Source organism: Lepeophtheirus salmonis, chromosome 6 (genome assembly GCF_016086655.4).
Source record: "Lepeophtheirus salmonis chromosome 6, UVic_Lsal_1.4, whole genome shotgun sequence".
In the NCBI taxonomy this organism is placed as follows: Eukaryota; Metazoa; Arthropoda; class Copepoda; order Siphonostomatoida; family Caligidae; genus Lepeophtheirus; species Lepeophtheirus salmonis.
In genome coordinates, this window is record NC_052136.2 from 37,062,639 (window position 1) to 37,086,711 (window position 24,073).

At 32.9% G+C, this 24,073-nt stretch overlaps 6 protein-coding genes and 1 long non-coding RNA gene across 8 annotated transcripts in view; 3 read left to right on the top strand and 4 right to left on the bottom strand.

Moving 5' to 3' along the window:
• Positions 1–301: 301 nt before the first annotated feature.
• Positions 302–2,971, top strand: LOC121121015 (uncharacterized). The gene is made up of 5 exons (XM_040715881.2): positions 302–540; positions 707–815; positions 897–1,301; positions 1,357–1,635; positions 1,697–2,971. The coding sequence occupies exons 1-5, from the start codon at positions 505–507 to the stop codon at positions 2,797–2,799; spliced, it is 1,932 nt and encodes a 643-aa protein (XP_040571815.1). The 5' UTR covers positions 302–504; the 3' UTR covers positions 2,800–2,971.
• A 425-nt stretch (positions 2,972–3,396) lies between these two features.
• On the top strand, positions 3,397–6,599 carry LOC121120029 (uncharacterized). 2 transcript variants are annotated; one of them, XM_071889328.1, is made up of 7 exons: positions 3,397–3,519; positions 3,586–3,715; positions 3,772–3,894; positions 3,961–4,236; positions 4,293–4,642; positions 4,705–5,043; positions 5,106–5,245. In XM_071889328.1, exons 2-6 carry the CDS (start codon positions 3,628–3,630, stop codon positions 4,951–4,953), a joined length of 1,086 nt encoding a protein of 361 aa, XP_071745429.1. In that variant the 5' UTR covers positions 3,397–3,519; positions 3,586–3,627; the 3' UTR covers positions 4,954–5,043; positions 5,106–5,245. The 2 variants fall into 2 exon arrangements, with proteins under 2 accessions (XP_071745429.1, XP_071745430.1); XM_071889329.1 differs by lacking the exons at positions 3,397–3,519; positions 3,586–3,715; positions 3,772–3,894; positions 3,961–4,236; positions 4,293–4,642 and adding exons at positions 5,879–6,143; positions 6,199–6,599 and having other exon boundaries at positions 4,715–5,043; positions 5,106–5,771.
• An 8-nt stretch (positions 6,600–6,607) lies between these two features.
• Positions 6,608–9,040, bottom strand: LOC121121016 (transmembrane protein 62). Its single transcript, XM_040715882.2, has 4 exons — positions 8,578–9,040; positions 8,303–8,514; positions 7,680–8,245; positions 6,608–7,624 (listed from the first exon to the last, which is right to left on the bottom strand). Exons 1-4 carry the CDS (start codon positions 8,838–8,840, stop codon positions 6,755–6,757), a joined length of 1,911 nt encoding a protein of 636 aa, XP_040571816.1. The 5' UTR covers positions 8,841–9,040; the 3' UTR covers positions 6,608–6,754.
• Positions 9,041–9,740: 700 nt separating this feature from the next.
• LOC121121017 (uncharacterized) lies at positions 9,741–12,032 on the top strand. The gene is made up of 5 exons (XM_040715883.2): positions 9,741–9,878; positions 9,953–10,025; positions 10,119–10,461; positions 11,156–11,540; positions 11,595–12,032. Coding segments are annotated over exons 1-5 (1,053 nt in total). The 5' UTR covers positions 9,741–9,876; the 3' UTR covers positions 11,845–12,032.
• A 3,323-nt stretch (positions 12,033–15,355) lies between these two features.
• Positions 15,356–24,073, bottom strand: part of mRpS7 (mitochondrial ribosomal protein S7) — an 88,207-nt gene continuing 79,489 nt past the window's right edge. Inside the window, exon 3 of the mRNA XM_071889339.1 lies at positions 15,356–15,982. Coding sequence (XP_071745440.1) covers positions 15,396–15,982 — 587 coding nt within the window. The 3' untranslated portion in view covers positions 15,356–15,395. The remainder of the gene's footprint in view (positions 15,983–24,073) is intronic.
• Positions 19,176–20,504, bottom strand: LOC139905674 (uncharacterized). Its single transcript, XR_011780647.1, has 2 exons — positions 19,806–20,504; positions 19,176–19,724 (listed from the first exon to the last, which is right to left on the bottom strand). It is a non-coding gene; the product is annotated as an uncharacterized lncRNA (long non-coding RNA).
• LOC121119963 (inositol monophosphatase 1) lies at positions 20,968–22,695 on the bottom strand. Its single transcript, XM_040714817.2, has 3 exons — positions 21,826–22,695; positions 21,616–21,751; positions 20,968–21,551 (listed from the first exon to the last, which is right to left on the bottom strand). The coding sequence occupies exons 1-3, from the start codon at positions 22,282–22,284 to the stop codon at positions 21,283–21,285; spliced, it is 864 nt and encodes a 287-aa protein (XP_040570751.1). The 5' UTR covers positions 22,285–22,695; the 3' UTR covers positions 20,968–21,282.

The window sequence follows — 24,073 nt, forward strand, 5'->3', positions numbered from 1 at the left end:
GAGACCTCAGCCATGTGCTGTATAATTTAATTAATATTATCTCATTTTCAATTGAAACTTCCAACATATCTTAACATTATGAGTTATGACAGAGTTGATGATGGAATTATTCACATGTCAGTCTTTTCGTTTTTTAAACGTTTATCCCCCATCTCGACTTGTCACGATAATGTCCATGTTGAACATAAATATATGTAAACACAATAATAAAATCCTGTATCTCCCAATGACTTCCATCTAATCATAAACAAAACCTTCTTCTCTGTACTATGCACTACAGATGCTTGATTCTCACAAATGAATAGTGTGTTATAGACCTTTTGTTTATGTTACATGCTTCAAACATATCTATAGTCTCATAAAATTGATCTGTGAGTTCAGTCTAGCCAGAGTCATCTAGCTTCTTAACTTCTATGCTCGAGGACTTGAGTACAAATTTAACTATACATCGTATATTCATCATTTAAGACATTGTATTAAGTGTTGGTTGCAAATCCGTTCTGCATGATTCGCCTATCCGTTAAAAACATCGTACTTACGGTATTTGTATATAATTTATATTTCTTTCTCTCTCTTTTTTTTAAGGATGTGAGGGTTGAAATTTTAAGTTCAAGTATAACTTAAGTATTAAGTCATTAAAAGTTGTGTAATGATGTGATGTTAGATTTACTTTTTATAAAATAAATTCAATATGAATACGTTTCAGTTATTCTTGGGACTTTTCATCATAAATGAAGCCTTTTCGAGGAGAGCGAATGGTTGGTTTCGTTTACCGGATCATCTTCAACAAAAACGTCGGAGAATCAATGGATCTCGTAAGAATTTTCATTTATACATTCATATATATTTTTAGCAAAGGATGACCTTAAATTATTATTCCTTTAAACACAAAATAGCTAGGCAACCAATACAAAGTGGGCAACCATCCTTTGATATGAATTCAATGATTCCTCCGCCACCGCCCATCAATTACCCCCTACCTCCACCTCCAAATGAACCAATTCTCGAAGATAGAATATACTACGGGCGGCCCCCTTTTATCCAAAACTATCCATTCAGAAACATTCCGCCTCCACTAAATCCTTCTCCTCAAGAATATGAAAACTACATGCCAAATAATGACTTTGAAGTAAATGATATTTTCAATAATTATGGATCCATGATTCCCAATCATCCACCCAATTACAGTCCATCCATCGATGAGGGAATATTACCACAGAGTAACAACTACCCAATGGACCCATATTATTCTGAACCAAATTCTGGATCACCAAATGGACTTTCCAGTCCAATACAGCCTGGTATTTAAAAAATCAAATTTAATTTAATATGATTAATTATTATCCATTTAATCAGTTGTCCCTAAACCTATGAGACCCTGCAAGAACGCCCCTTTCCCTCCAATTCAGGAAGCAAATAAATATTGTAGATTCATGAGTCCCAATTCTGATCAATACTACTATGATCCCACTTCGAAAATGTGTCGTAAATATACAAGTTGTCTTCCGCCATCTTTTGATCCCAGAATGAATGTTTTACGAAATTCCTTTGATACCTACGAAGAGTGTTTAAATTCATGTTATATGACTGGATCATGCTGTAGTCGTGGAGCTTCCTCTACAAATCTTATTCCAGGTGATGGATCTATTTCTTTCAATATAATATCCATGTTATAATTAATTTGTATACTCTATAGACTCCAATCTCAATGACAAAGAAATAGAAAAAAGTTTCTTCAGATGCTTGAATGGACGTTTAATTCCAAGGAGTGATATGTGCAATGGAATCATTGAGTGTTCGGAAGGGGAAGATGAAATGGATTGCTTCCCTAAGACAACAACTCCGCCCATGTTCAATTCTTCACTGTACTTCCAATGCAGTAATGGAGCATACATAAAAAAATCTTATTTGTGTGACGGAATAGCTCACTGCACTGAGAAGGAAGATGAACAAAACTGCTCTCTAAGACGTATGAGACCTGAAACACGAAAGATCATAACATTGAATTCTAGAAACTTTGATGAAATTGTCTTTGGAAACACAAAGACGCATTTCGTCATGGTGTATTTCTTTGCACCTTGGTGTCCCGCATGTAATAGGTTTAAACCGAAGTATAAAAAAGTTTACAAAGACTATTATAAGAGGAATATAACGTTTTATGATGTCGATTTGGATAGAGATCCCTTATTTTTAGATAGATTTATGATTGATACGTTTCCAAAAATTCTTTTCTGGAACTTGATGCTTCCCGGATCTCCCTTTGAGTATTACAAGGATTTTGGTCTCACAAGTGAAGGATTTGGCCTCTGGATTGAAAAAGTCACAAAAATCCAATCTCAGAATTATTGCGGATTGAGAGAATTTCCTTGCCATGGAAATATGCAATGTTTGCCTAAGGAATTGGTTTGTGATTATGTAACAAACTGCCAGGATGGAAGTGACGAAAGGTTATGTGCAAAGAATAGAAAATCAGGGAGAAATAATTTTAATAATAAGAAGAAGAATAGACCCAATGTTAAAACAACTTCGACAACTTCAGTAACTGTTAAAACAACTACGACAACTTTAGTGATTATTAAAACAACACCGACAACTTCAGTGACTATTAAAACAACTCATACCAGTTTAAAGGATAGTAGCAAAATAAAGAAATCATCCACATCCAACCCCAGATTTACGACTTCAACCCCTCCTCCCCGTTATTCAACAACAACTAAAAAGAGGAAATTCATCCCAAGGAGAACTAAAGCTCCCTACACTAAAAAACCCCCCCATCATCACCACAACACTTTCGATTAGAACGACAACGCCAAAAAGATCAATTGTCAGAGTAACTCCCCTTCGTACCATGGGCAATCAATACAACATCAACTGAAAATTATGAATACTACGATGGAAACGAAATTCTAGATTATGGAATCACCAGTTCCATTCTCCCCATTAATCCCTTTATACCAAAAACTGGCAAAAATATGTCAATCCCCAAAAAAACTTTGAATTGTGAATTAAAATGCCGAGATGGAACATGCATACGATTCAACGAGAGATGTAATGGCATTCGAGAATGTTCTGACGGTGTGGATGAGCAGGACTGTGGTAATTGTAAGAGAACACAATTTACTTGTAAGAGCAATAAGGAATGCATCGATTACATGAGACGTTGTGATGGTGAGAGTGACTGTGAAGACGGCTCTGATGAACAATTGTGTGAAGTTAAATGTAAGAAAACAGAGTACATTTGTGATGATGGATCCTGCATCAATTTTGCCAAGAGGTGCAATGGAGTCTACAACTGTGCAGACAAGAGTGATGAGGCATTTTGCCCCTGTAAGTATGTTGTCTATAATTGTCGAAGCATTCCCATCCCCGTGCTGACAATTCTTTCTATTTTTTCAGCTCAATGTAATTCGACGATAGAGTTTGCGTGTAATGATGGAAAATGTATTGATAAGGCATTGCTCTGTGATGGAACTCCTCATTGTCATGATTCAACAGATGAAATTTCATGCAAATCATCTAGTAGATAATAAAAATATACTATTTTTTTAAAATAAAAACCAGTCTTTAAATGTTGTGCATTTTTAGATAATTGTGATGGAGACGATGAATGGAAATGCTTGAGCGGAGATGTTTGTATTGACAAACGAAAAAAGATGTGATGGATATCCTGATTGTCATGACTTATCTGATGAAGACATTGATCAATGCCCAGAAAGTATAACAATTACGTATATAATAAAAACTACTTAACAAAAATTTATTTTCTATAAGGGGATTGTAATGAAGAATGGCAGTTTAAATGCTGGGATAGAAAGAGATGCATTGATTCTAGGCGTCTTTGCGATGGATACACAGATTGTTTGGACGGATCAGATGAAGTAGACTGTTTGAGTGGTACGTGAGATTGTTTTATTCATTCTAAATTATTTATCGAATTGTATATACTTTATGCAAATATAGTTGTATGCCAATATTGGCAGTTCAAATGTTTATTAGACGGAGTCTGTGTTGACTCTCGTCGCAAATGTGATGGATATAATGACTGTAACGATGGCTCTGACGAGACTAATTGTAAGGGACTAAGTACTCAAACATATATCTTTGAACATTCTCCAAAAACAATCCCAGTTAAACTTTTTTCAAATGTGATTTTGGACTGTAATGTTGTGAATCCATCTGGAAAATGGACATATGAAGGGCAGAACGTACATGATAGTACTTCAGCGGGACTTGAGGGTAAAATGATTTACATCAATCAATAGTTTATGATTTTTTTATCAATCAATAAACAGGACGATTGGGAACTGCGTTTAAAAATGGAAGTCTTTTGATTCGAAATTTCCAAAAGGAGGACGTTGGATATTACACTTGTGCTTCTTCTGGAGGAAACGAAGTATCTTCAGTTTACGTAGTCTTAGATGCATCCTCATGTAAAAAGGAATGTAAGGACGATGAGTTTGCACAGCGTGTATGTGGGAGCAATGGTCTCATTTACTCAAGTCTTTGTGACCTCACCAAAGCCAGTTGTAATCTAAAGATTAAAATTAGACCTGTCGCCATGTCTAAATGCAATCGTTTGACAACATCTAAATGTGCAATTGATGAAAGGGAATGCGTCAATCCATCTGGGAAATGCATTAAGGTATAAAAATTACATCACACTAGTACCCATGAATCCTTAAACTAAATTATTTATCACTTCAGGAAACATCTTTTTGCGATGGTATTCCAGATTGTGAGGACAAAGGAGACGAGAAGTTTTGCTTTCGAAAGGATATGAAGAGTGTTATTATCGGGAAGAATATTAGTGTGGCAATTAAAAATGAATTAGAGCCAAAAGTGGTACGCATTAAATGCCATCTATCTGGAGAAAACTTTTTATATGGTGGTTCAGAGACAACCTTATACAATCGAATTCAGCTCATGCTACCGATGAAAAGGGGCATGTCCTGATTATCACTGATCTTCGAAAGGGGGATGCAGGGTGGTACAGTTGCAGAAATAGAGCAATGGAGGAATATACCACTTACCTAAATGTTGAATGTACTGTCACACACTGGAAAACTGATCTACATTTAATGAATTTATCTCTCTCTTTTTTTCAGATCCAGCGATAGCAAAAGGAGGTCCGGCTGAACTTTCTTTTCTTGCTGGGCAAAGAGGAGTAATCCCGTGTAGAGTTGATGCTAATCCATCTATTAGTTACATAGTTTGGCATAAGAATGGAAGTCCAATAGGCAGTACAAAAGGCTCTCTAGTTTTGGACAGTGTAACATCATCAAAGGATAGGGGGAGATTACACATGTACACCCTATAATCTCCGTGGAACCATGGGTCCTTCCACTAAAGTATCTGTAAGAGTGAGAACCAGGTTTTATGAGTGTCCTGTGTATTGCTCAACGGAAATCTATGATCCTGTTTGTGGTATTGATGGGAGGACATATGACAACGAATGCTTCCTCATACTCGAGTCCTGTAACAATATCCGAATGAAAGATTTATATGCTGTTCATTCTGGAAGATGTGAAAAAAATTCTTATGGAAACATGGGAAGACCTCAAATGACCACATCAACGATTTTAGAAATCTTGGGAGCCACGACAACAATGGTTCCATATATGGATTTTAACATGATGGAGACAACAATGTTACCTCCATTGGACATATTTGCTTATCCCACAACAACACTCTGTGCAACGACAACTGAAACGATAACCACTAAACCTATTTATTACCCATGGACCACTAGTAGGCCTTACGAAACAACACAAGTACATTTTAATCATTCCGTCAAAATTTTTAAATAATACCCCTTACATATTTTTAAAACTTTTATCATCATGGATGAATTTGCTTCATATTTAAAATTATGTTACAGACGCCATTGGATTCTGATATATCTTGCAAAGATCATGAATGGACTTGCGATGATGGGCATTGTATTCCATTTGTCAATCAATGCAATGGAGTTTCTGATTGTCCGGGTGGTGAGGATGAGAAATATTGTGCAGATTTGAAGAATGATTTTATCTGCGGGGATATGTTAATTGACAAGTCCTTAGTTTGTGACGGATATCCACATTGTTTGAATGGAGAAGACGAGGGGGATTGTCCCGTAGAAAAAGAAGATGACCTTAAGTGGAGTAAGTACGATTAACAAGTAATTGGATATCCTCACTATTTTTCTTCTTCTCATAGCTTGTCCAGATTCAGATAATGAATACATATGTGACGACTATGGTAAGTGTATATGTGCAAGTTTGGCTCCAGGAGCAACATTACCAAGTGCCCTTGATTCTCAGTCGTACACCACAACGACCCTTTCGCCGTTGCTAACAACAAGTCCTACATTTTTATCATATGATGATGAGTACATTGATAATAACTTTTTTGGGAGTGGACACTTTCCGATGAAAGAGGAGCTAGACACGCAAACGTTTGAGTAAACCTATTCATGCCATTCACCACAATATTTATAATATATTAATCCAAGTTACGTCCATTAATATTTAACTTATTTTGAACTCTCTCCTATTATTTTTTTTTCTTGTGGACAGAAGTTAAGTAAAAGCTGATATGAAATAAACTGAATTATAAGACGCTTCCGTATGATCGACTATTATGAGATATATTTATTCTCCATAATTAATTTATTCATACTCAATAATAATAATAAATAGGAAGATATTTTAAGGCAAATTTCTTATTAACAGAAAAATAAACTATGTATAATTAGCTATTGTAATAAAATAAGCTACATCCTTGATTTGTTGAAGGACAGAGTTGTCGCTCTTAGCCATAAATAACCCGAAAAAATCAAGGTTCCTATTCTAATAGGACCAAGAACAGCCAAAAGTCCATATGACGAATAAAAAATTACTATATAAATAAATTGAATCAACATGAAAACGACCCACCCAGATTCCCCATATAAAAATTTGAGAAACTTAGTAGAGCGTTCTCTCATCAAAGAATTACTTAATAGAATGATGAGGGGAATTTCACACAGTATTGCATGGAAAATAGTAAAAAGGTAAGTCGTATCAGCCGGCAAAAATGATCCGTCTATAATCATTCCCCAAGCAAAGAGAACGCCAATTCGGTCAGATATAAAGTATCCAAACGCCCATGGCCCAAATTGAATGTACAAAATATATATTACTAAGGGATATAAAAGCTCGTTATAAGAGCTTAAAATCAATAAATTCTTTAAAAAATTAAAGAAAAATCCTCGGTTCTTCAACCATCGAAGGTTGTTCTTTTGAGAATATAGAACACGAGCCATACAGAGTATGGCAGTGAGGCCAAATGTTAAAAGTCCAGATATAAGCTGGGTCACGGTAATCCAGTTAGACATCAAAAGTATCCTCTCTACAATTCCGAAATATTTACCGGATCCATCGAATGAAAATAGATGTGAAGCGGTAAAGACTTTGTCCTTTGAGTTCTTTGCTTTGACAGTGATCAAGTGAGCTCCATGCTTGAAATCTTTTGTGGAAGTCCAATTCCCAATAAATAAGGGACTATCTGCGTTCTTTCGATGGAGAGGAACTGTTATTTTAATGTTTGTTTCGCGATTTTCTATAACGGCAAATATATCTCTAGCATCGCCAAATACAAGAGCCTAAGAATAAAGTATGATAATATCATTTAGTGAAAAAAAATCAATTTATACGAACCCTTATTTGATCAATGTCTCTCATGATGGGCTCCTTTGATGGCAATACATATGAAGCGTCCTTTGGTTGAGTAACAACAATATAAGGCCTTTCTTCCTCATCAGAATTATATCTAAAGTCGGCAAAAGAAAATGTGCCCCTATCGACAGTCATGATACGAAACAAGCGGTTATCTTTCCAATCTCCCAATTCTAATTCTAACAGTCCAGATGAATGTTGACTATACATTTTGGTTACAAAATTATTTAGGGTATGAAAATGTCCACATACATAGACAAATCCATGGGAGGCCATGAGTTCTCTTATGCCAGGATTAACAGAATAAATCGTAGAGGTTGGATAATGTCCAAACCAAAACACATAATCACATTCCTGAGAAGCTTTTTGTGATAATTTCTTCAAATGACTCATGGTGTCCTGATCAATGATCCCGATGAAGTTAAAAGGTCTCTTTGGGCCAGGCATTTGTGTCGCATCTACTCCAATGAAACACATTTTTTTTTTATTGTGGGTAACTATGCGCAAGTAGGATCGTGAATTACCACTCTGTCCCTGAATAGAGTAATCTACAAAAAATTAGAATAAAAATATGAATGTACATATAAATAAAAATATCCAATTACCGTCAAAGAAATTTCTGGGGTGCTCCATATCTGGTACATCAAAAGTGTCATGATTTCCACGAATATCCATAAAATGAGTATAGTTAAAATCATTCATAATGTTGTGATAGAGTCTCCATTCCACATCAAATTGCTCAGAACCGAATCCATAAGGAGATTTGGCATCTGTTAAATCTCCAGTTACAAGTAAGGCTCCAGGAGATATTTGAGTGCTGATTCATAGAGTTAAAATAAAATATCTGATTTAAATCAAAGAAAATAACGGGGTAAATTACTTGACAAAAGAAATGAATTTCTTCAAATCCCGATCAGGATTTTTGGGATTGAATTTAGACAAATGCAGATCCGATATTTGAAGGAACCAAAAAGGCGGATCCTGAGCAATATTATCAAGAATTGAGTCCTTTTCTTTATTTACATCTGTTCTTGGGATCTGATACTGGGCTATGACTTGAAGACAAATCAGATACAAAAGTACCACCAACAATAGGAACACTGATAAGAGAGTACATCCCTTCATCACCCTTATGGAGTTCATTTTTCATTTGAAGAAGAAAGGATAATGTAACAAGGCCCTTTAACGAATAAGTTGAATTCACGATGTTTTCATTAGTAGATAAGGCTATGAATGAATATCATTGACGTCAAAATGTCATATAGACTGTTTGTTATTATTTATGTATAATTGATATCATATTATCAAAAGAATGACAGTACTCTGTTATACTTTATATATTCAGTCAGGCAACCTCTTACTCATTTGTTTTGTATTTTAGGGAAGATCCAGATAGTTAAGTTTTTTTTGCCGCATTTTTATATTTTTAATAACTATTCGAATATCCAATGGCATGTCAAGTACAAGTTGCAACCAAAAAATGAGATGAATAATTTTAAATTATGGCCTTAGAGTACAATTATTAAAAAATTTTAGATGATAGATTTCTTACCATAATTATGGTCTAAATTACTAATTGATGAACTATCTGTGGCATATTAAAAAATTCAATTAAATACCCACATATTTAATACTCGTAATTATATAATAAATACATAATTTTAAATTATCTAAATTAAATAATTGTTAATTTTGTTTAATTGTTAATTAATAAGATTGATGTTGAATTTAAATAACACACAATGAGACGTAAAATTTTTATTTGTACTATCTGCTTATAAAAGTTGCAACTTGTACGCAGTATATAAAATAACCATTCCTAGGTATTGTACAACAAACAGCTCATGTCTCCCCTATGTTTTGGATATATAACTTTATAGTTAATGATTTGTTCTGTATGATTTAAAAATATGAAATTTCATAATATTCAGTGATTCTTATATATATATATATATATCCCTAGACAAAAATTAATAGTTGATGGTACTACGGACCTGTAAAAATGGTTACATGGCTAAAATACTACAATATTTTATAATTTAATCTCACTCCTTTTCATATGGTTACCATGATATTTTGTTTACTCAATAATTTTTTCTTTATTTTAAGGAAAATAACATTGCTTCACTTTAATCGAAACTCCTTGATAATTTATTTAAGTTAAATTAAACTTAAAGTCATGTAAGTATTTTTTTTAAATTACTAGAGTGGAGTGACTTTTTTGTATTAAAATAATATTTTTTGTATGTTAACAGGACTGAGTATTGGAAGTCTCAAGCAAAAAAGTTTTGTCAATACTGCAAAGTATGGATCACGGACAACAAAGCCGTAAGTTCATTTTTGTAATAATACTATTATTATAATTATTAATAATAGTACAAATATAATATATATAATTATAACTCATTATTAATTTATTAGAGTGTGGGATTCCATGAGGGCGGAAAGAAACATCAAATGGCCGTTCAAACTCGTTTGAAGGACATTCGTAGAAAGGGTATGGAGGACTTGAGGAATTCTCGAGATGAGGCAGCCATGCTTCGGCAAATGGAAGAAGATGCTTTGAACACTTATAGAATGAAGGACTTAGACTCCAACTCCGATATAACTGCTTCTATTTTCAACAAACGCCGTGCAGAGATGAGGGAAAATAGAAGAATCAGTGAAGAGGCTGCAGCTGAAGGATTTAATGATGAAATGTCCAAAGCAGAAATTGCTGCATTGAATGCAGCTGCTAACTCAGATTCCATCGGACCTTCCATTGGTGTGTATTTTATGTTATACACTTCTGTAATCCCATTAAATAGATTATGCTCATATATATACGGGACTAAACTCTGTATCGAATATGTATCAACGTAACCATGAAACTTCTTTCTCCAAGAAGCATGTCGAGTCATTATTTTCACATGAGAAATAGGGTGTTAATATTATCGTGTTGTTTTTTTTTACTACAAGTTGAAATTTTATACTCGTTACAACTTAACCAATTGTATTGTACACTATTATTTCTACGTCTAATAACTTCTAATATACTTATGTATGCTATAAACCATTTTAGTTATCAATTATACATTGATGTTACCATTTCAATTGAATATATTATTATTTTATAATTATCATGTATACTCGTATGAAATAACTGTAGGCACCCAAATTTCTAATGTTTCTCAAATTACTTATCAATTGGTAATTTTCATCGAAAAGTCATAAATTAATCTATTAACTTATCAAATATCTCATGGAATTTTAATCATTTCATTATACCTGTCGCAAGTACTATAAATTATTTATCTAAAATGTTTTATCTCATTTTTGTATTCCAACTTGTTCAAAATCAGATTGTACAAATTACATCTGGTTCAAAATTGCAACTTCTTATAAATTTATGTTGTAAAGAAAATTTGTACTGAAGTAACAAAGATGTATTCATTGAATTTATGTTCCCTATGTTACAGGTCCTCAGTCAGGTCCTAACGTTATACGAAGGATGGAAGCTCCTAGATCAGGTACAAAATGGCATAAATCTGAAAGTTCCAAGGGTCCAAAGAAATGGTACGAAGCCTTAATGGATGATGATTCAGGAACAAAGTACTATTGGCATGTTGAGACCCAAGAATCACGATGGGACAAACCTCCAGAAGGATATTTGTCTATACAGGAACAACATGATATTAATCGTAAGGCAGAAGCGAAGACACTTCATCGGAATGCTTCTATACTTGCCTCACAATCCATTCATGGAAAGGGCGAAATAGTTTCATACTCTGATGTATCTACGACTTCTTATCAAGAACCACAAACGTATGATCCCTACGGAGGGTGGCAGAACGTACAGCCCAAGTAAAATCATGTGTATATAGTTTTAATTAAATTACTTAATTAATTCTCTTTCAGACCCACTGTTCCCACATCAAAAATAGATTATCAATGTCCTCAAGCAAAGGCTCCAATTCAATCTTCAGTTACTCTTCATTCTGAAAGGGATCGTTACAGCTTTAAAGAAAAAACTGTCTCAACATTATACGAAGATAATACTGAATTACCTGAATCTCATGTCCAAAAATCCAAAATTTCCTTCAGAAAACGCAAAATCGATTCGGTAGATAAGAAGCGAAACATGCGTCAAAGAGATGACAATTTGTAGTGTAATATCTTAAAATACATATTTTGTTGGTTTAAAGTTGTTTATTTTTTTCTATTTGAAGGTTATAATCAGTAAGTCTTTATTTTGTCGTGTATATATTGTATTTAATTCAGGATATGATAAACTTATTATTTTTATTTTATAACAAACATAATTCGCAGATACCTAAATATATCATAATGATATAATATGAATGTTATTATTCATTACTAGAATAACACATGTTTTTCATACATGGAACAATTATACCCTTATAATTACACCACTCCACTTTCTTCTATATAAGGAAAAGATAAACCAGCATTAAACATTTCATCTTTTATTCCAAAATTTGAGTAACATGAATTTGGATCAGAACTTCTTACAATTGCAACGTGAATATGATATTTCATCCATTTTAAGTATTTATGTATTGTTTAGTAAACGTATTTAATCTAATATATTTATTACTAATATAGGCAAAATATTCTTAAACCAATATTTACTTCTGAATAACAGAAAACTTGCTATGAAGTTAGAAAATTTGTAAAAGCTTAACAGTTCAATATTAGGTTTGTTAATGTTCATTAAATTGTAGAATGATATAAAGACTAAGTAGGGCGTAATAAATAAGGTTTCGAATTTTTTTAATAATCCCATATATTATTTTTAGTTATTTTACTTCCGATCTTATTTAAATGAGTGATTAAAAAATTAATATTGGCCTGATATGATCTTTCAAATAAAATCAATCAATTTTTCATTCTTTTATTATGCCAATCAGTTTAGGCTACTTAAGGTTCAATTTGCAGGACACACTAAGAGTTAATAAGAATTTGTAATGTATTCGTGTCTCCTTCCCTATTATTTCATGCATTGTCTCGTGTATATATATATATATATGTTTGTAAAGTACTGTCTTTAATTCTTTATAAGTAAAGAGTTGTCATGTTCAAATACGAGAGAAAAAATGAGCACCACTCATTTTTCATTGAGCGGGAGCAGGCTCACAAAAGTAGTAACTGAGCGGGAGCGCGCTCAGGATTCCTTGAGCGGACTAACACTCTGCATATGAACGTTACGTTTTAAAAGGTCTTGGATACCTTGCCAAAGGATGAGAGTAAGGTTTGGAATGAATGGGATAAGGAAACAGGTTCCGAAACAGCCATGTATTGTATATATATCTCAGAGTAGTGTTTTGTATTAATAAGAATATTCCTATATATAGCCTTGTGTTATTCCTCCACGTTTTTTCTCTCCTCAATTTTCTCGGTCCTCCTGGATTCCTTTGTATAAATAGTTTGGGTCTCCTCAACCTCGTCAGACACAACAGAATTAGTTGTTGATAGAAATGGACGATAATTTGTCAAGGAATATAAATATAATCCCCACTCAATTTTGAGAGAATTCATTCTAGCCGAGGGAACTTGAAATACAAGTTTGATTCTTGATTCTAGCTTGATTTGTCTTGACGGACCACATATATACAATTTAAGAAAATAATGAGTGTGACATTATCAAGTTTATCAACGCTTTAACAGCTCCGATAAATGTAGTTGAAAGTATACCTCTAGTATACTTATATTGACAAGCTCTGACTTTACTGGATTGGTTGCCATATCGTGGGAACATCAGTTTTTATCATTACCACAAAACTTTATTCTTCCATGTTTTTCCTTACACTTCAAAAATGAACGAATGAACGACAATGGGTAAACGGATCCAAGCCTGGTAATTAATGAAATTCAAATGGAAAGAACATTTAAATTTAATTAATAAGTTGGTAATCGTGATTAGAATGGATTCCAATTCAATATAAAGTGGTACATTAGAGTACTACATCACTTAATTATTTTGAATTTTGATTTGATAAGAAATCAATTTCTTATATTTGAAGTACCTCAGTCTTGTGTTGTAATCTAAGAGACGGATTATCCTTCCACAATTGTGGAATACTATTCTCTTCAATTAAAAAAAAATAATTATGTGTAGTAAACCAGTAGTAGATAAATTAAAAACTGACCGAAATACAGCGGAAGTGTTTATGTTTTATGTTTGAACATGTCACCTTTTCCTCCAAAAAAGGGCCCGAAATAATTGATACTTAACCAACTACGTCATTATCCCCAAATGTCGGGTTGTTCTCTATTTAATAAGTTAATAAAAAAACTATGTTTGTAAATATGATTTTTTTTACATAGAAAAAACAGTTTGGCCCATGGGGGGATCGAACCCGCGACTCTCGCGTTATTAGCACGACGCTCTAACCAACTGAGCTAATGGGCCATTGATGCAATACATTTAAACTTTAATTTATAAATCAAATGTTTTTGAGCTAATTTAAAAAAATAAATATTTTTTCTGAACATTGGGAAACAATTTAAATGACACTAATCGCTAGACATTCATTCATTACTGAATATGTCAATTTATGAGGAGCTTCAAAATTAACTATTCTTCACTATTAATAATTGTTAATATTTTTTTTTTTTGGTCAAAATAAGATGTAACTTATTTTCCTTTAATTTATTTGCATGTGTTCAAAAGGGTATTTCTTGTTTTTTAACACGTATTAGTTATACTTCTTATATTTTTTACTTATTTAAGATAGGTTAATAAGAATTATATATAATGTTTGTAATACATGTTGAGGTGCGCTCCGATATTTTTTTTAAGAGTAGAGACGTCCGTGGCTAAACTTAGTAACAGAATAGTATAAAGTTCCAATGGAGGCTTTTTCACAAAATTGAGAAAGTGTTATTTTTAATGTGACCTACACATTGTATTTTATACCTGAAATGGCAATTCCTTTTTTGTTCTTGTTTTCCTGACGTTATAGTCAAATATATACATCTACAAAGTATGTGCACAAGTTTGGATTTTTTCTTCTCCCTCCCTCAGCTCCTTATTCGCATTTAGTACACATTTGTTTATCCCCCCTCTCCTTATAAAGTACATAAAGTATTTGTTCAAAATTTCAAAACCCCTTTAATAGATATGACCGTATAATATGTTTATTCCAAGTTGATATTGAATGACACATAAAACAACGTACATATTAATTAATCATTTGAATGATCTATTTAGGATCCAATTTTTTACTTTTTAAACCTGTTTTATGTAATAGATAGTAGTAAAAAAGGCATTTTGATACCAAAGTCATGTTTCTAGCTTAAATATTAAGTTATGACCAATTTATCATCGTAGTTTCACGCCATTTTTTCATAGTGTTAAAACTGTTTATGTTATAACCTACACCAAAATGTAACCAGGACAGGACACTGCAGTCACGCGTTTCCAATATGGGTCTTTTTTTATTTAGAATTTGATTATTCTAAATGGAATGTCTCTCTTCAAGTATTTTGCAACAAAATAAAGAGTTTTTGAAAGTATTTTGCTAGGGAAAATCATCAAAATAATAAAAAATGAGGCTATATATTTATAATAGAAGTGGTATTTTATTAGTTCTTTAATCAAAATAAACATTAAAACATATAAAAGAAGGCACAATCAAAAAGTACAAAGTTGGTCCAAGTCAACAAGTCAGAATATTTTGATTGAAATTTAGCTTTTTATCTATTAGCATCTGAATTCTTAGCTGCCATTCTCTTTTTTGTTAAAAATTGGATGTCATCATTCTGTTTAGCACTTAAATTTTTACCCATGACATTAAACATAGCAAATGAAATTATTTGAAGAAAAGCTGACCAGGAATGTCCTTCCTTGCACTTTACTCCCACAACGGCGATAATGTCAGAGTTTAAACTGTCCTGCATCCTGTCTATGAATGTGGCAACAAATGAAGCTCTAGGATTTGGTGTGCCAAGTAAACTGTCTTTCTCTTCAGGAGTAGCTGTGATGTAAGATAACATGGAGTAAGCATAAAGACAGGAGAGGTAAAGAAGGTCGAATGGAGTCGACAACCCCCCTCTGCTCATTATGTCGATGAACTCTTTCAGGTCTACATGCTGATTAGTTGGGCTATCGAAGGTTATTGAGTCCGTAGGTGTGTCTCTGATGACCATTAACTCTTGGCATGATGTACAGCTGATCTTCTTCAAAGAAAACCCAATATACAAGGCAACTAAGTAGAGAGCATCCATGAGCTCAGCTGTTACCATGTCTTCAAGCAGACCTTTAATTTCTGAAGTAGTCAGACCTGAAAATTTAAAAAAATCAAATATTGTTATGATATTATTATATTGTAAAAATAAGTAATACCTAAATAAAGAAGCTTACTATTAACAAATATCTTATTTACCTGAGAATCTGACAAGACTCAGAATACGAATATTTTCTCTGCTTCCAGGATCTGTCTCACGCTGATGTAGTAGATACCTTCACTTAGTTCTCTGTACCAGCCAAACCTTCTTTCGATGGGATCAGACTGGAACATGCCGAGGAGTACATAGGAGAAGATACTCTACCAGATCTGCTGTAGCAAAGCAAGTCTGCTTTGTTGCTAGGAAGGTTTCTGAGGCCAGGTGCTTTACTGTTTTGCCACTCGATGAGAAAGTCGACAAAATCTCTCAAGAAAGAGAGGCCAAGTTTGTTCTTCTCAGAGATTGGTTCACGAAGCTCATCTCTCTTTTCGTAGCCAAATCCAGGTGTCTGACGTTTAGGATATTCCACATAGTCCTGAGCTCACATTCTCCCACATGAGTGCGGTTGAAAGAAGACAAGGTGAATATTATCTAGCTGTTGGTTTTGGTGAAGAGGAGAGCCATTTGCTCATGAATGAAAGAGAGTTTAGAAACTTGCTTATGTTTAATCTCTGAGGAGTTGAGAAACTTCACTAACTTGTTGAAAATGTCTTCCCAGGTCTCTGTTTCATTCAATTCTTCTTTTGCTCCCAGTGATGCTGGCTATTACTTGGGGGCCCAATTTCTCATCATGGGATAGCTTCAAAAGGGCAACACTTGGTTTTGTGATGAAGATGAAGTCTGATGGGAGTGTCTCTTTGGCTAATTTGTCAACAAGTTCTTCTACAGAACTCATTTTATTGAACTGTTGAGCCCTACGTGACAGCTTCAGTTGGCCTTGATGAAGCTTTAGGAGTTGAGAAGGAGTTGGGACAGTTTGGCCATAGAGATCGTACTACATCTGGTTTGAGATACCTGTAAAACAAGGACAGTTATACGCATCAAAAGTGAGCAGCTGTCTTACCTCTTCTTTAGAGCCTTGTCAAGGGTCTGACTTCTTTTAGACTCACAGATGAAATCAGATTCGTTGAAATGCAGGGAACATGGCTTCGTACTTTTGGATGGTGCCTAATCTGTCTTCTTCAGATCTGTTTCTCTTGGAATTGCTCTCAGGAAGGCGGTATCAAGTCTAGAGTTTCTCTCTTTGTTTGGTCACAGATGGATCGTACCAGATGAGAAACAGATGGCTTGTCGGATTTGTCGATATAAATGTGCCTTTCGTCCCCTGTCTAGAATTAAACGCCACTCATTATCCTCATCTCATATCAAGAGCATGGATATTCATCTAAAAAATCAAGTTAATGATGAATACATCAAGTCAGACTTTAACTCTGATCTCACAAAGATGCTTATTGCATGTATATACCCTTATCCATTGCTAATCATCCTACGTTCAAAAAATTTATGGAGAAATACGCGGGTAAATTCTTCCCTTCCCGAGGAATCATCATTAATTAATGGAGGATGTTGGTACTGATGTCATTTATAGAAATACATATAAAAATGTTTTGATTTATCCACACCAAATGACAATCAAGTTATCTGTTAAAAGTATAAAATATTTACTAATTTCGAAATGGAACTCTGAATTTTATACTATATAACAATAAGTATTCAATTTTTTTTTAAATCTGACCCTAAAATATGATTCTATTTTAGCTAAACATATCAAGAATTATGATACACAACTCATTAAATAGCAAAAACAACTGCTTAAATGGGCACAACAATGGGGGTAGTTACATTGGGTGTAGCATTATAATTAGCAATTGTGTATATCCTTCATGATAATAGTATGTTGCTCTATAAGCATAAATAACTGGGAAAATATCTTTTTTGATGCTCTTAATAAGGAGTAATATCGCCGGACATTACTACATAGTTAGCTTTTGCTCTAAATCTTTAAGATAGATTTATTTCATCGGTAGAGATATATCTATCCTGTGCACAATTGTATATAGCAACTTCCACATGAAGAAGAGGGGTGATTATCTTTTTGATTAAACTCCAGGTCTCGCTTTTGTTTTGCAACCTAAAGTTATGACATATTTAACTGGATTCCGGTGTCAGAACAAGAAAATATTATTTGGATCAATCTATTATTTCAATATTTTGTATATATAATTTATTGTTATTAGTTATATGATTCCAATTGTTTAATTTTGTATATTTAACATAAATGTATGATGGTATATTTTTTATTATGTATATTATATTTAATTAAAGCCTTCTTTTTGAAACTTGGAACTTCAAATATATTTCGAAATACTCTACTTTGTCGTTTCATTAGCTATTATTCTGAGAATAAGGTTCATAATGAATTACAATTTCATGGAGTGTGACGTTTTCAAATCTACTGTAACGGATAAAAAACGTCGAAGTAAATTATACGTAGTATATCTTCATTAAACATTTTTCTAATAAATACTTTCGTTATACCCTCAAAAATCATAATAAAGCAGGCAGATGATAATCACATCAGTATTTTAAACAATGACACCATATGTATTTTTTCCCCCTTCTCCTTATATCATCATATAATTAATTTCAATAATGAACATTCCAATTTTACAGAAGATATAACCAAAATGCTTGTCTCCTGCAATATTCCATTCGTTAATCATCCAAATTTTGGTAAGTATATATGGAAATTTACACTGGAAAAGTAATTCCCTCTCGCTTCTCCATCACCAAGTGAATGGAGTCTCCAAGTAAAGTAGTGTTGACAAAGATTTTTTAAAACTTGAGGGAAGGATATATTTCTTGCATTGTACGAAACTACTGACACTCGACAGCGGTCCATGACTGCAGTGTTGGTTGGTTCTTTATATGGTTAATTTCTGGGTCTCCAATGATTACAAGTGTTGCTGTAAAAAGTATCAGCAACGTTTTTGTCTCTTATTTCATTACCAACTGAGCTTCATATTGTATTAAAGCAACCAAAAAATTTAAACAACATTTTCCAATTATGTTGCATATCACTTGTTTTGCTCATAGGCTTAACAGAATTGCAACACTCTCACCTGATTTATTTTAAAATACAAACACTATTATCTCTGAAGTGAATATATATATTTAATTCAGATGATCTAAAAAATTGACTCAAAAGAGTATATCAATATATGAATGTTATGTATGGAAACTATGATGCAATCCATAAAAAAAATATATTTTGAAGCATGATCCACTTTTGTATGAAGTAATGTTTATTCAACACAATTTAAATCCAATCCAGGTAACCAATAAAACTTTGAAAGAGAAATTATCGCTACTCCCAAGTGTAACTATCGTAGAAAATCTATGCCAAGATATTACGCTTGAAACTTTCGAAATTAATGTCTGTAGATAATAGGGATACATCAAATTTAGAAAATTGACACCATAAACCATCAATCACGATATAGAGTTTTTAAGATACAAAAACACTTGTATCGTTAAATTGCATTCCGAGAGGGATTGCAACGTGATGTTGTACATAAATGAACCAAAAAAAATCCCGTCTGACAAAGGTTCACGTCAAGAATATGATAATCAAATGGAACATTGGTATCAACTATGAGTATAGTTGAATGATTTCATAATTTCTAAGTATGATAATATTAATAAATAATCAAAAATTGTTACTTTAATTTTAAATAATACATACCCATTACATTTTAATATATCACTTTACAACGATTCCCTTATGAAATTTAACTACTTAAAAATATAAAAAAATATTTAGATAAAAACTAAGTAAATAATAACGATAATGCTTGTATGATTTATGGTAACATTTACCTATCTTCACAAATCAATGTTCCATTTCACTATCATAATATCCTTGACATGACCCTCCGTCAAACGGGACCTTTTTGGTATATCTATGTCTGACACTGAAAACTCCCTCGGAATCACAATTAACAATAGGAGTGTTTTTGTATTTAAAAATATCACTATCGTGATTGATGGTTTCAGGCGCCAATTCTCTCAATTCGATGTATCCTTTGTTATTCTCTATCACCTCCAGACATTTAGTTTTGAAAGGTTCAAGTGTAATATCCTGGCATAGATTTTCAACGATAGTTACACTCGTGAGTAGCGGTAATCTCTTTTCCAATGCGTTAATGGCTACTTGTATTGGATTCAAATAGTTTTGAATAAACACTATTTCTGACAAAAGAGACTCATTCTTCAAAACATCTTTTACTTATTTTTTGGTTTTTTTGCATCATTATTTTCATCCATTCCATTAATATAATATTTGACTGAATCGAGTTGATTGGCATAGTATTCCACTTCTTTAAGCTAAGATCTCTAACGCATGAGGATAGGTGCTGGTGGGAGGGGAACATGGTATAAAGCAGTAAATTTACGTTTTCTATCACCTGACATAAAAAATACTTTCTTCACTTCAGTGATGAGTGTATTTTCAAAATAATCAAGACTCTGTTGCAGAACAAAAAAGGGATTGCCATTTCAGGTAGAAAATACAATGTGTAGGTCATATTAAAAATAACACTTTCTCAATTTTGTGAAAAAGCCTCCATTGAAACTTTATTTACTATTAAATATTAATAGTGAAGAAGAGTTAATTTTGAAGCTCTTCATAAACTGACATATTCAGTAATGAATGTCTAGCGATTAGTGTCATTTAAATTGTTTCCCAATGTTCAGAAAAAATAATTTTTTTTTAAATTAGCTCAAAAACATTTTATTTATAAATTAAAGTTTAGGAAGTAGATAGTAATTACTCATTAGCTCAGTTGATGAGAGCGCTATACATGTCACGCGGAAGTCGCAGGTTCGATCCCTCCCCGCATAAAACTACAATTGGAAATAACCTGATTTATAGAGGACTTTCAAATTCTAGCAAATGAGGATGTAATTTTTTTTACCCTTTTAATATCAATATTCCCACATGAAGATGTCTCAGAGTTATTATGCTATAATAATACAATGATTTTTTGTTGAATTCAATGGAATATTTATTTTATACATATAATTTAGAGGATTCTTTGTTTAATATGGTTTTATAACAAGCAGTTAGTAAAATATAAAAATAAAATTAGTTTTTGGACTTTATAACTTTTAGAAATACTGAGCATGGATTGAGTATCATTAGTTCAAATGAAAAAAAAAAAAATAGCTATAATATTCACATTATATTAAATTAAAGCAAAGTTCAGTTGGATGACATTTTTTCGAGTATTGGGGTTATATTCATGGACGATAGTTGATATTTTTGCAATTTTAATACTTCATTTTCATAGGTATTTTATAGAGTAATTTTATCCGTGTGATCCCGTTTTACTTTGGGCTCACTCAGCTTAAGATCCACAATTTCCTTGATCAAATTAGGAGATGAGGTAACAAGAATACTCCTTGACATGGCATCAAACTCACTACCATCAGTATGGCGAACAACTCCTCCTGCTTCTTGAACAATAAGAGCCCCTGCAACCATATCCCAGACTCGGATCCCTGTATCTATATAAATATCTACTTGCCCTTCAGCCATTAAACAGAGATTCATACAAGCAGAGCCTATAATCAAATGAAACATTTAAGAATATAATCTATTGATTGAAACACGTAACGGATCAATCACCATAAGATCTTATCGCCATAACATTGGAGCATAGGATGGATAGATTTTTGAGTTGATGCTCCTTGTGTTCATCCTTACTTCTTGCCCAAATTTCGTAGGTTATGATAGCTCTGTTTAAATCATGAACTTTGGAGACCTATATGGGGTTATTTGTGGATTTATTTACTAATGAGTAATTACTTTTGACAGACAGGGAGTAGAATAACTTACATGAATGGGTATGCCATTTTTAAATGCACCTTTTCCTGAAATGGCAGTATACATATCCTGTCGCATAGGTGCGTAAATCACACCTAAAACAATTTTTTTATTAATGGCCAGCCCAATGGAAACAGCAGTTAAATGATTGCAATGCACAAAATTCAGAGTTCCATCAATAGGATCCACGATCCAGGTCGGTTTATCCTCAACCATAGTGAGTCCTTTCTCAAACTCGGACTCTTCCCCAATGAATTCATGATCTGGAAATAAAGAAAACAGTTCCCGTCGAATGAGATCCTCAACGGCCTTGTCCGTTTCTGTAACGATGTCTGTTTCACCAGATTTGGAGATAAATTGCTTATCAGGATTGCTGATGGCATTGTTAATGAGGTTCCCTGCTTTTTTAGCAATGAGTATGGCGACCTTTAGAAAAGATTCATACTCGTATTCATGATCAGACTCTGACATTTTTCAGCAAGTGTGTCTTAAATCAATTGACAGGTGCAGCTCTTTTATTCTTCGTTTATTATACAAGAAAATAGGGGAGACCATGAGAAGGGTTGTTTCTCATTAAACCGACACTTTTAAAACTAATTACCCAAAGCTTGAACAAAAAAATAGCTGTATGACATGCTTGCTCAGTGCCCATCCAATTGACAATTATAAGTTAGTTCCAATTTTGATTTATTTTATAAATATTGAGTAGCATAACTTCATTGAATTCAAGCGTTTTAATCTGACACTAAGACACGGTAATTTTTGAAAACAAATATAGATGTTTTTATGGCTTATAAGTTATCACTTAAGCCATTTAATATGCAGTTTCTGCTCAATATTAAAAATGTTCTAGAGGTACTATTTATTTTTTTGTTATAAACTATTTTGTCTTCCCTACTTTTTATGTTCATTGATTTAATATAAAGTATAACTTACAACTTCTTTTTGATTCACAAAACCTATGGTCACTAGTGGGTAGGATATTGAATTCCATTAGTCATTACTCAGAAGTCAGCAAAAGGATGGAGGCGTGAGAAGTGAGGAGTTGAACCGCGTTGAAAGACATTTCATTAATTGTGATTTGGATGGATCTTTCCTACGGAGCATTCGAATATGTGAATTTGCATTGATCAATCCATATAGGAATATCCAATTCACACGCCTTCTGATACTCTATTAAATGTCACGTTGTGATTAAGGAATATTGACTCTTAATGCAAGATCTCCTGAACAAGTGCTTCATTCGGTGGATTTATATCTCCTTTAATGGAAGGATCGTTCATTGTGCAGCTGCCTCTTCTTATCAAGCTTTGTGAAAGTGACTTCTGAATCTCGTTCATCATTGTCCCAATACATAAATTACTCCAGATCTTCAACGTAATAATCGTAATCTTTAAAACTAAGGAGTTCTATACAATGTCAGAATAATCGATTGAAAAACCTAGTGAGGAACAGAGATAAATGTTATTGTTCAAGAAGCAGGAGGAGTTGTTCGCCATACTGATGGTAGTGAGTTTGATGCCATGTCAAGGAGTATTCTTGTTACCTCATCTCCTAATTTGATCAAGGAAATTGTGGATCTTAAGCTGAGTGAGCCCAAAGTAAAACGGGATCACACGGATAAAATTACTCTATAAAATACCTATGAAAATGAAGTATTAAAATTGCAAAAATATCAACTATCGTCCATGAATATAACCCCAATACTCGAAAAAATGTCATCCAACTGAACTTTGCTTTAATTTAATATAATGTGAATATTATAGCTATTTTTTTTTTTTCATTTGAACTAATGATACTCAATCCATGCTCAGTATTTCTAAAAGTTATAAAGTCCAAAAACTAATTTTATTTTTATATTTTACTAACTGCTTGTTATAAAACCATATTAAACAAAGAATCCTCTAAATTATATGTATAAAATAAATATTCCATTGAATTCAACAAAAAATCATCGTATTATTATAACATAATAACTCTGAGACATCTTCATGTGGGAATATTGATATTAAAAGGGTAAGTCTCTTTTTTGCAGGATCTTTGTTAGGCAAATTTCGTCTCAAGCTGAAAAAGTACTTTTAAATAAAAACAATTACATCCTCATTTGCTAGAATTTGAAATTCCTCTATAAATCAGGTTATTTTCCAATTGTAGTTATATGAGGTGGGGACTTGGATTCAAAATTTGAGACTATTAAAAAAAAAAAAAAAATTATCACAATCTGTTCAAATTTTATATACAATTCCGAATAAATGTTTTT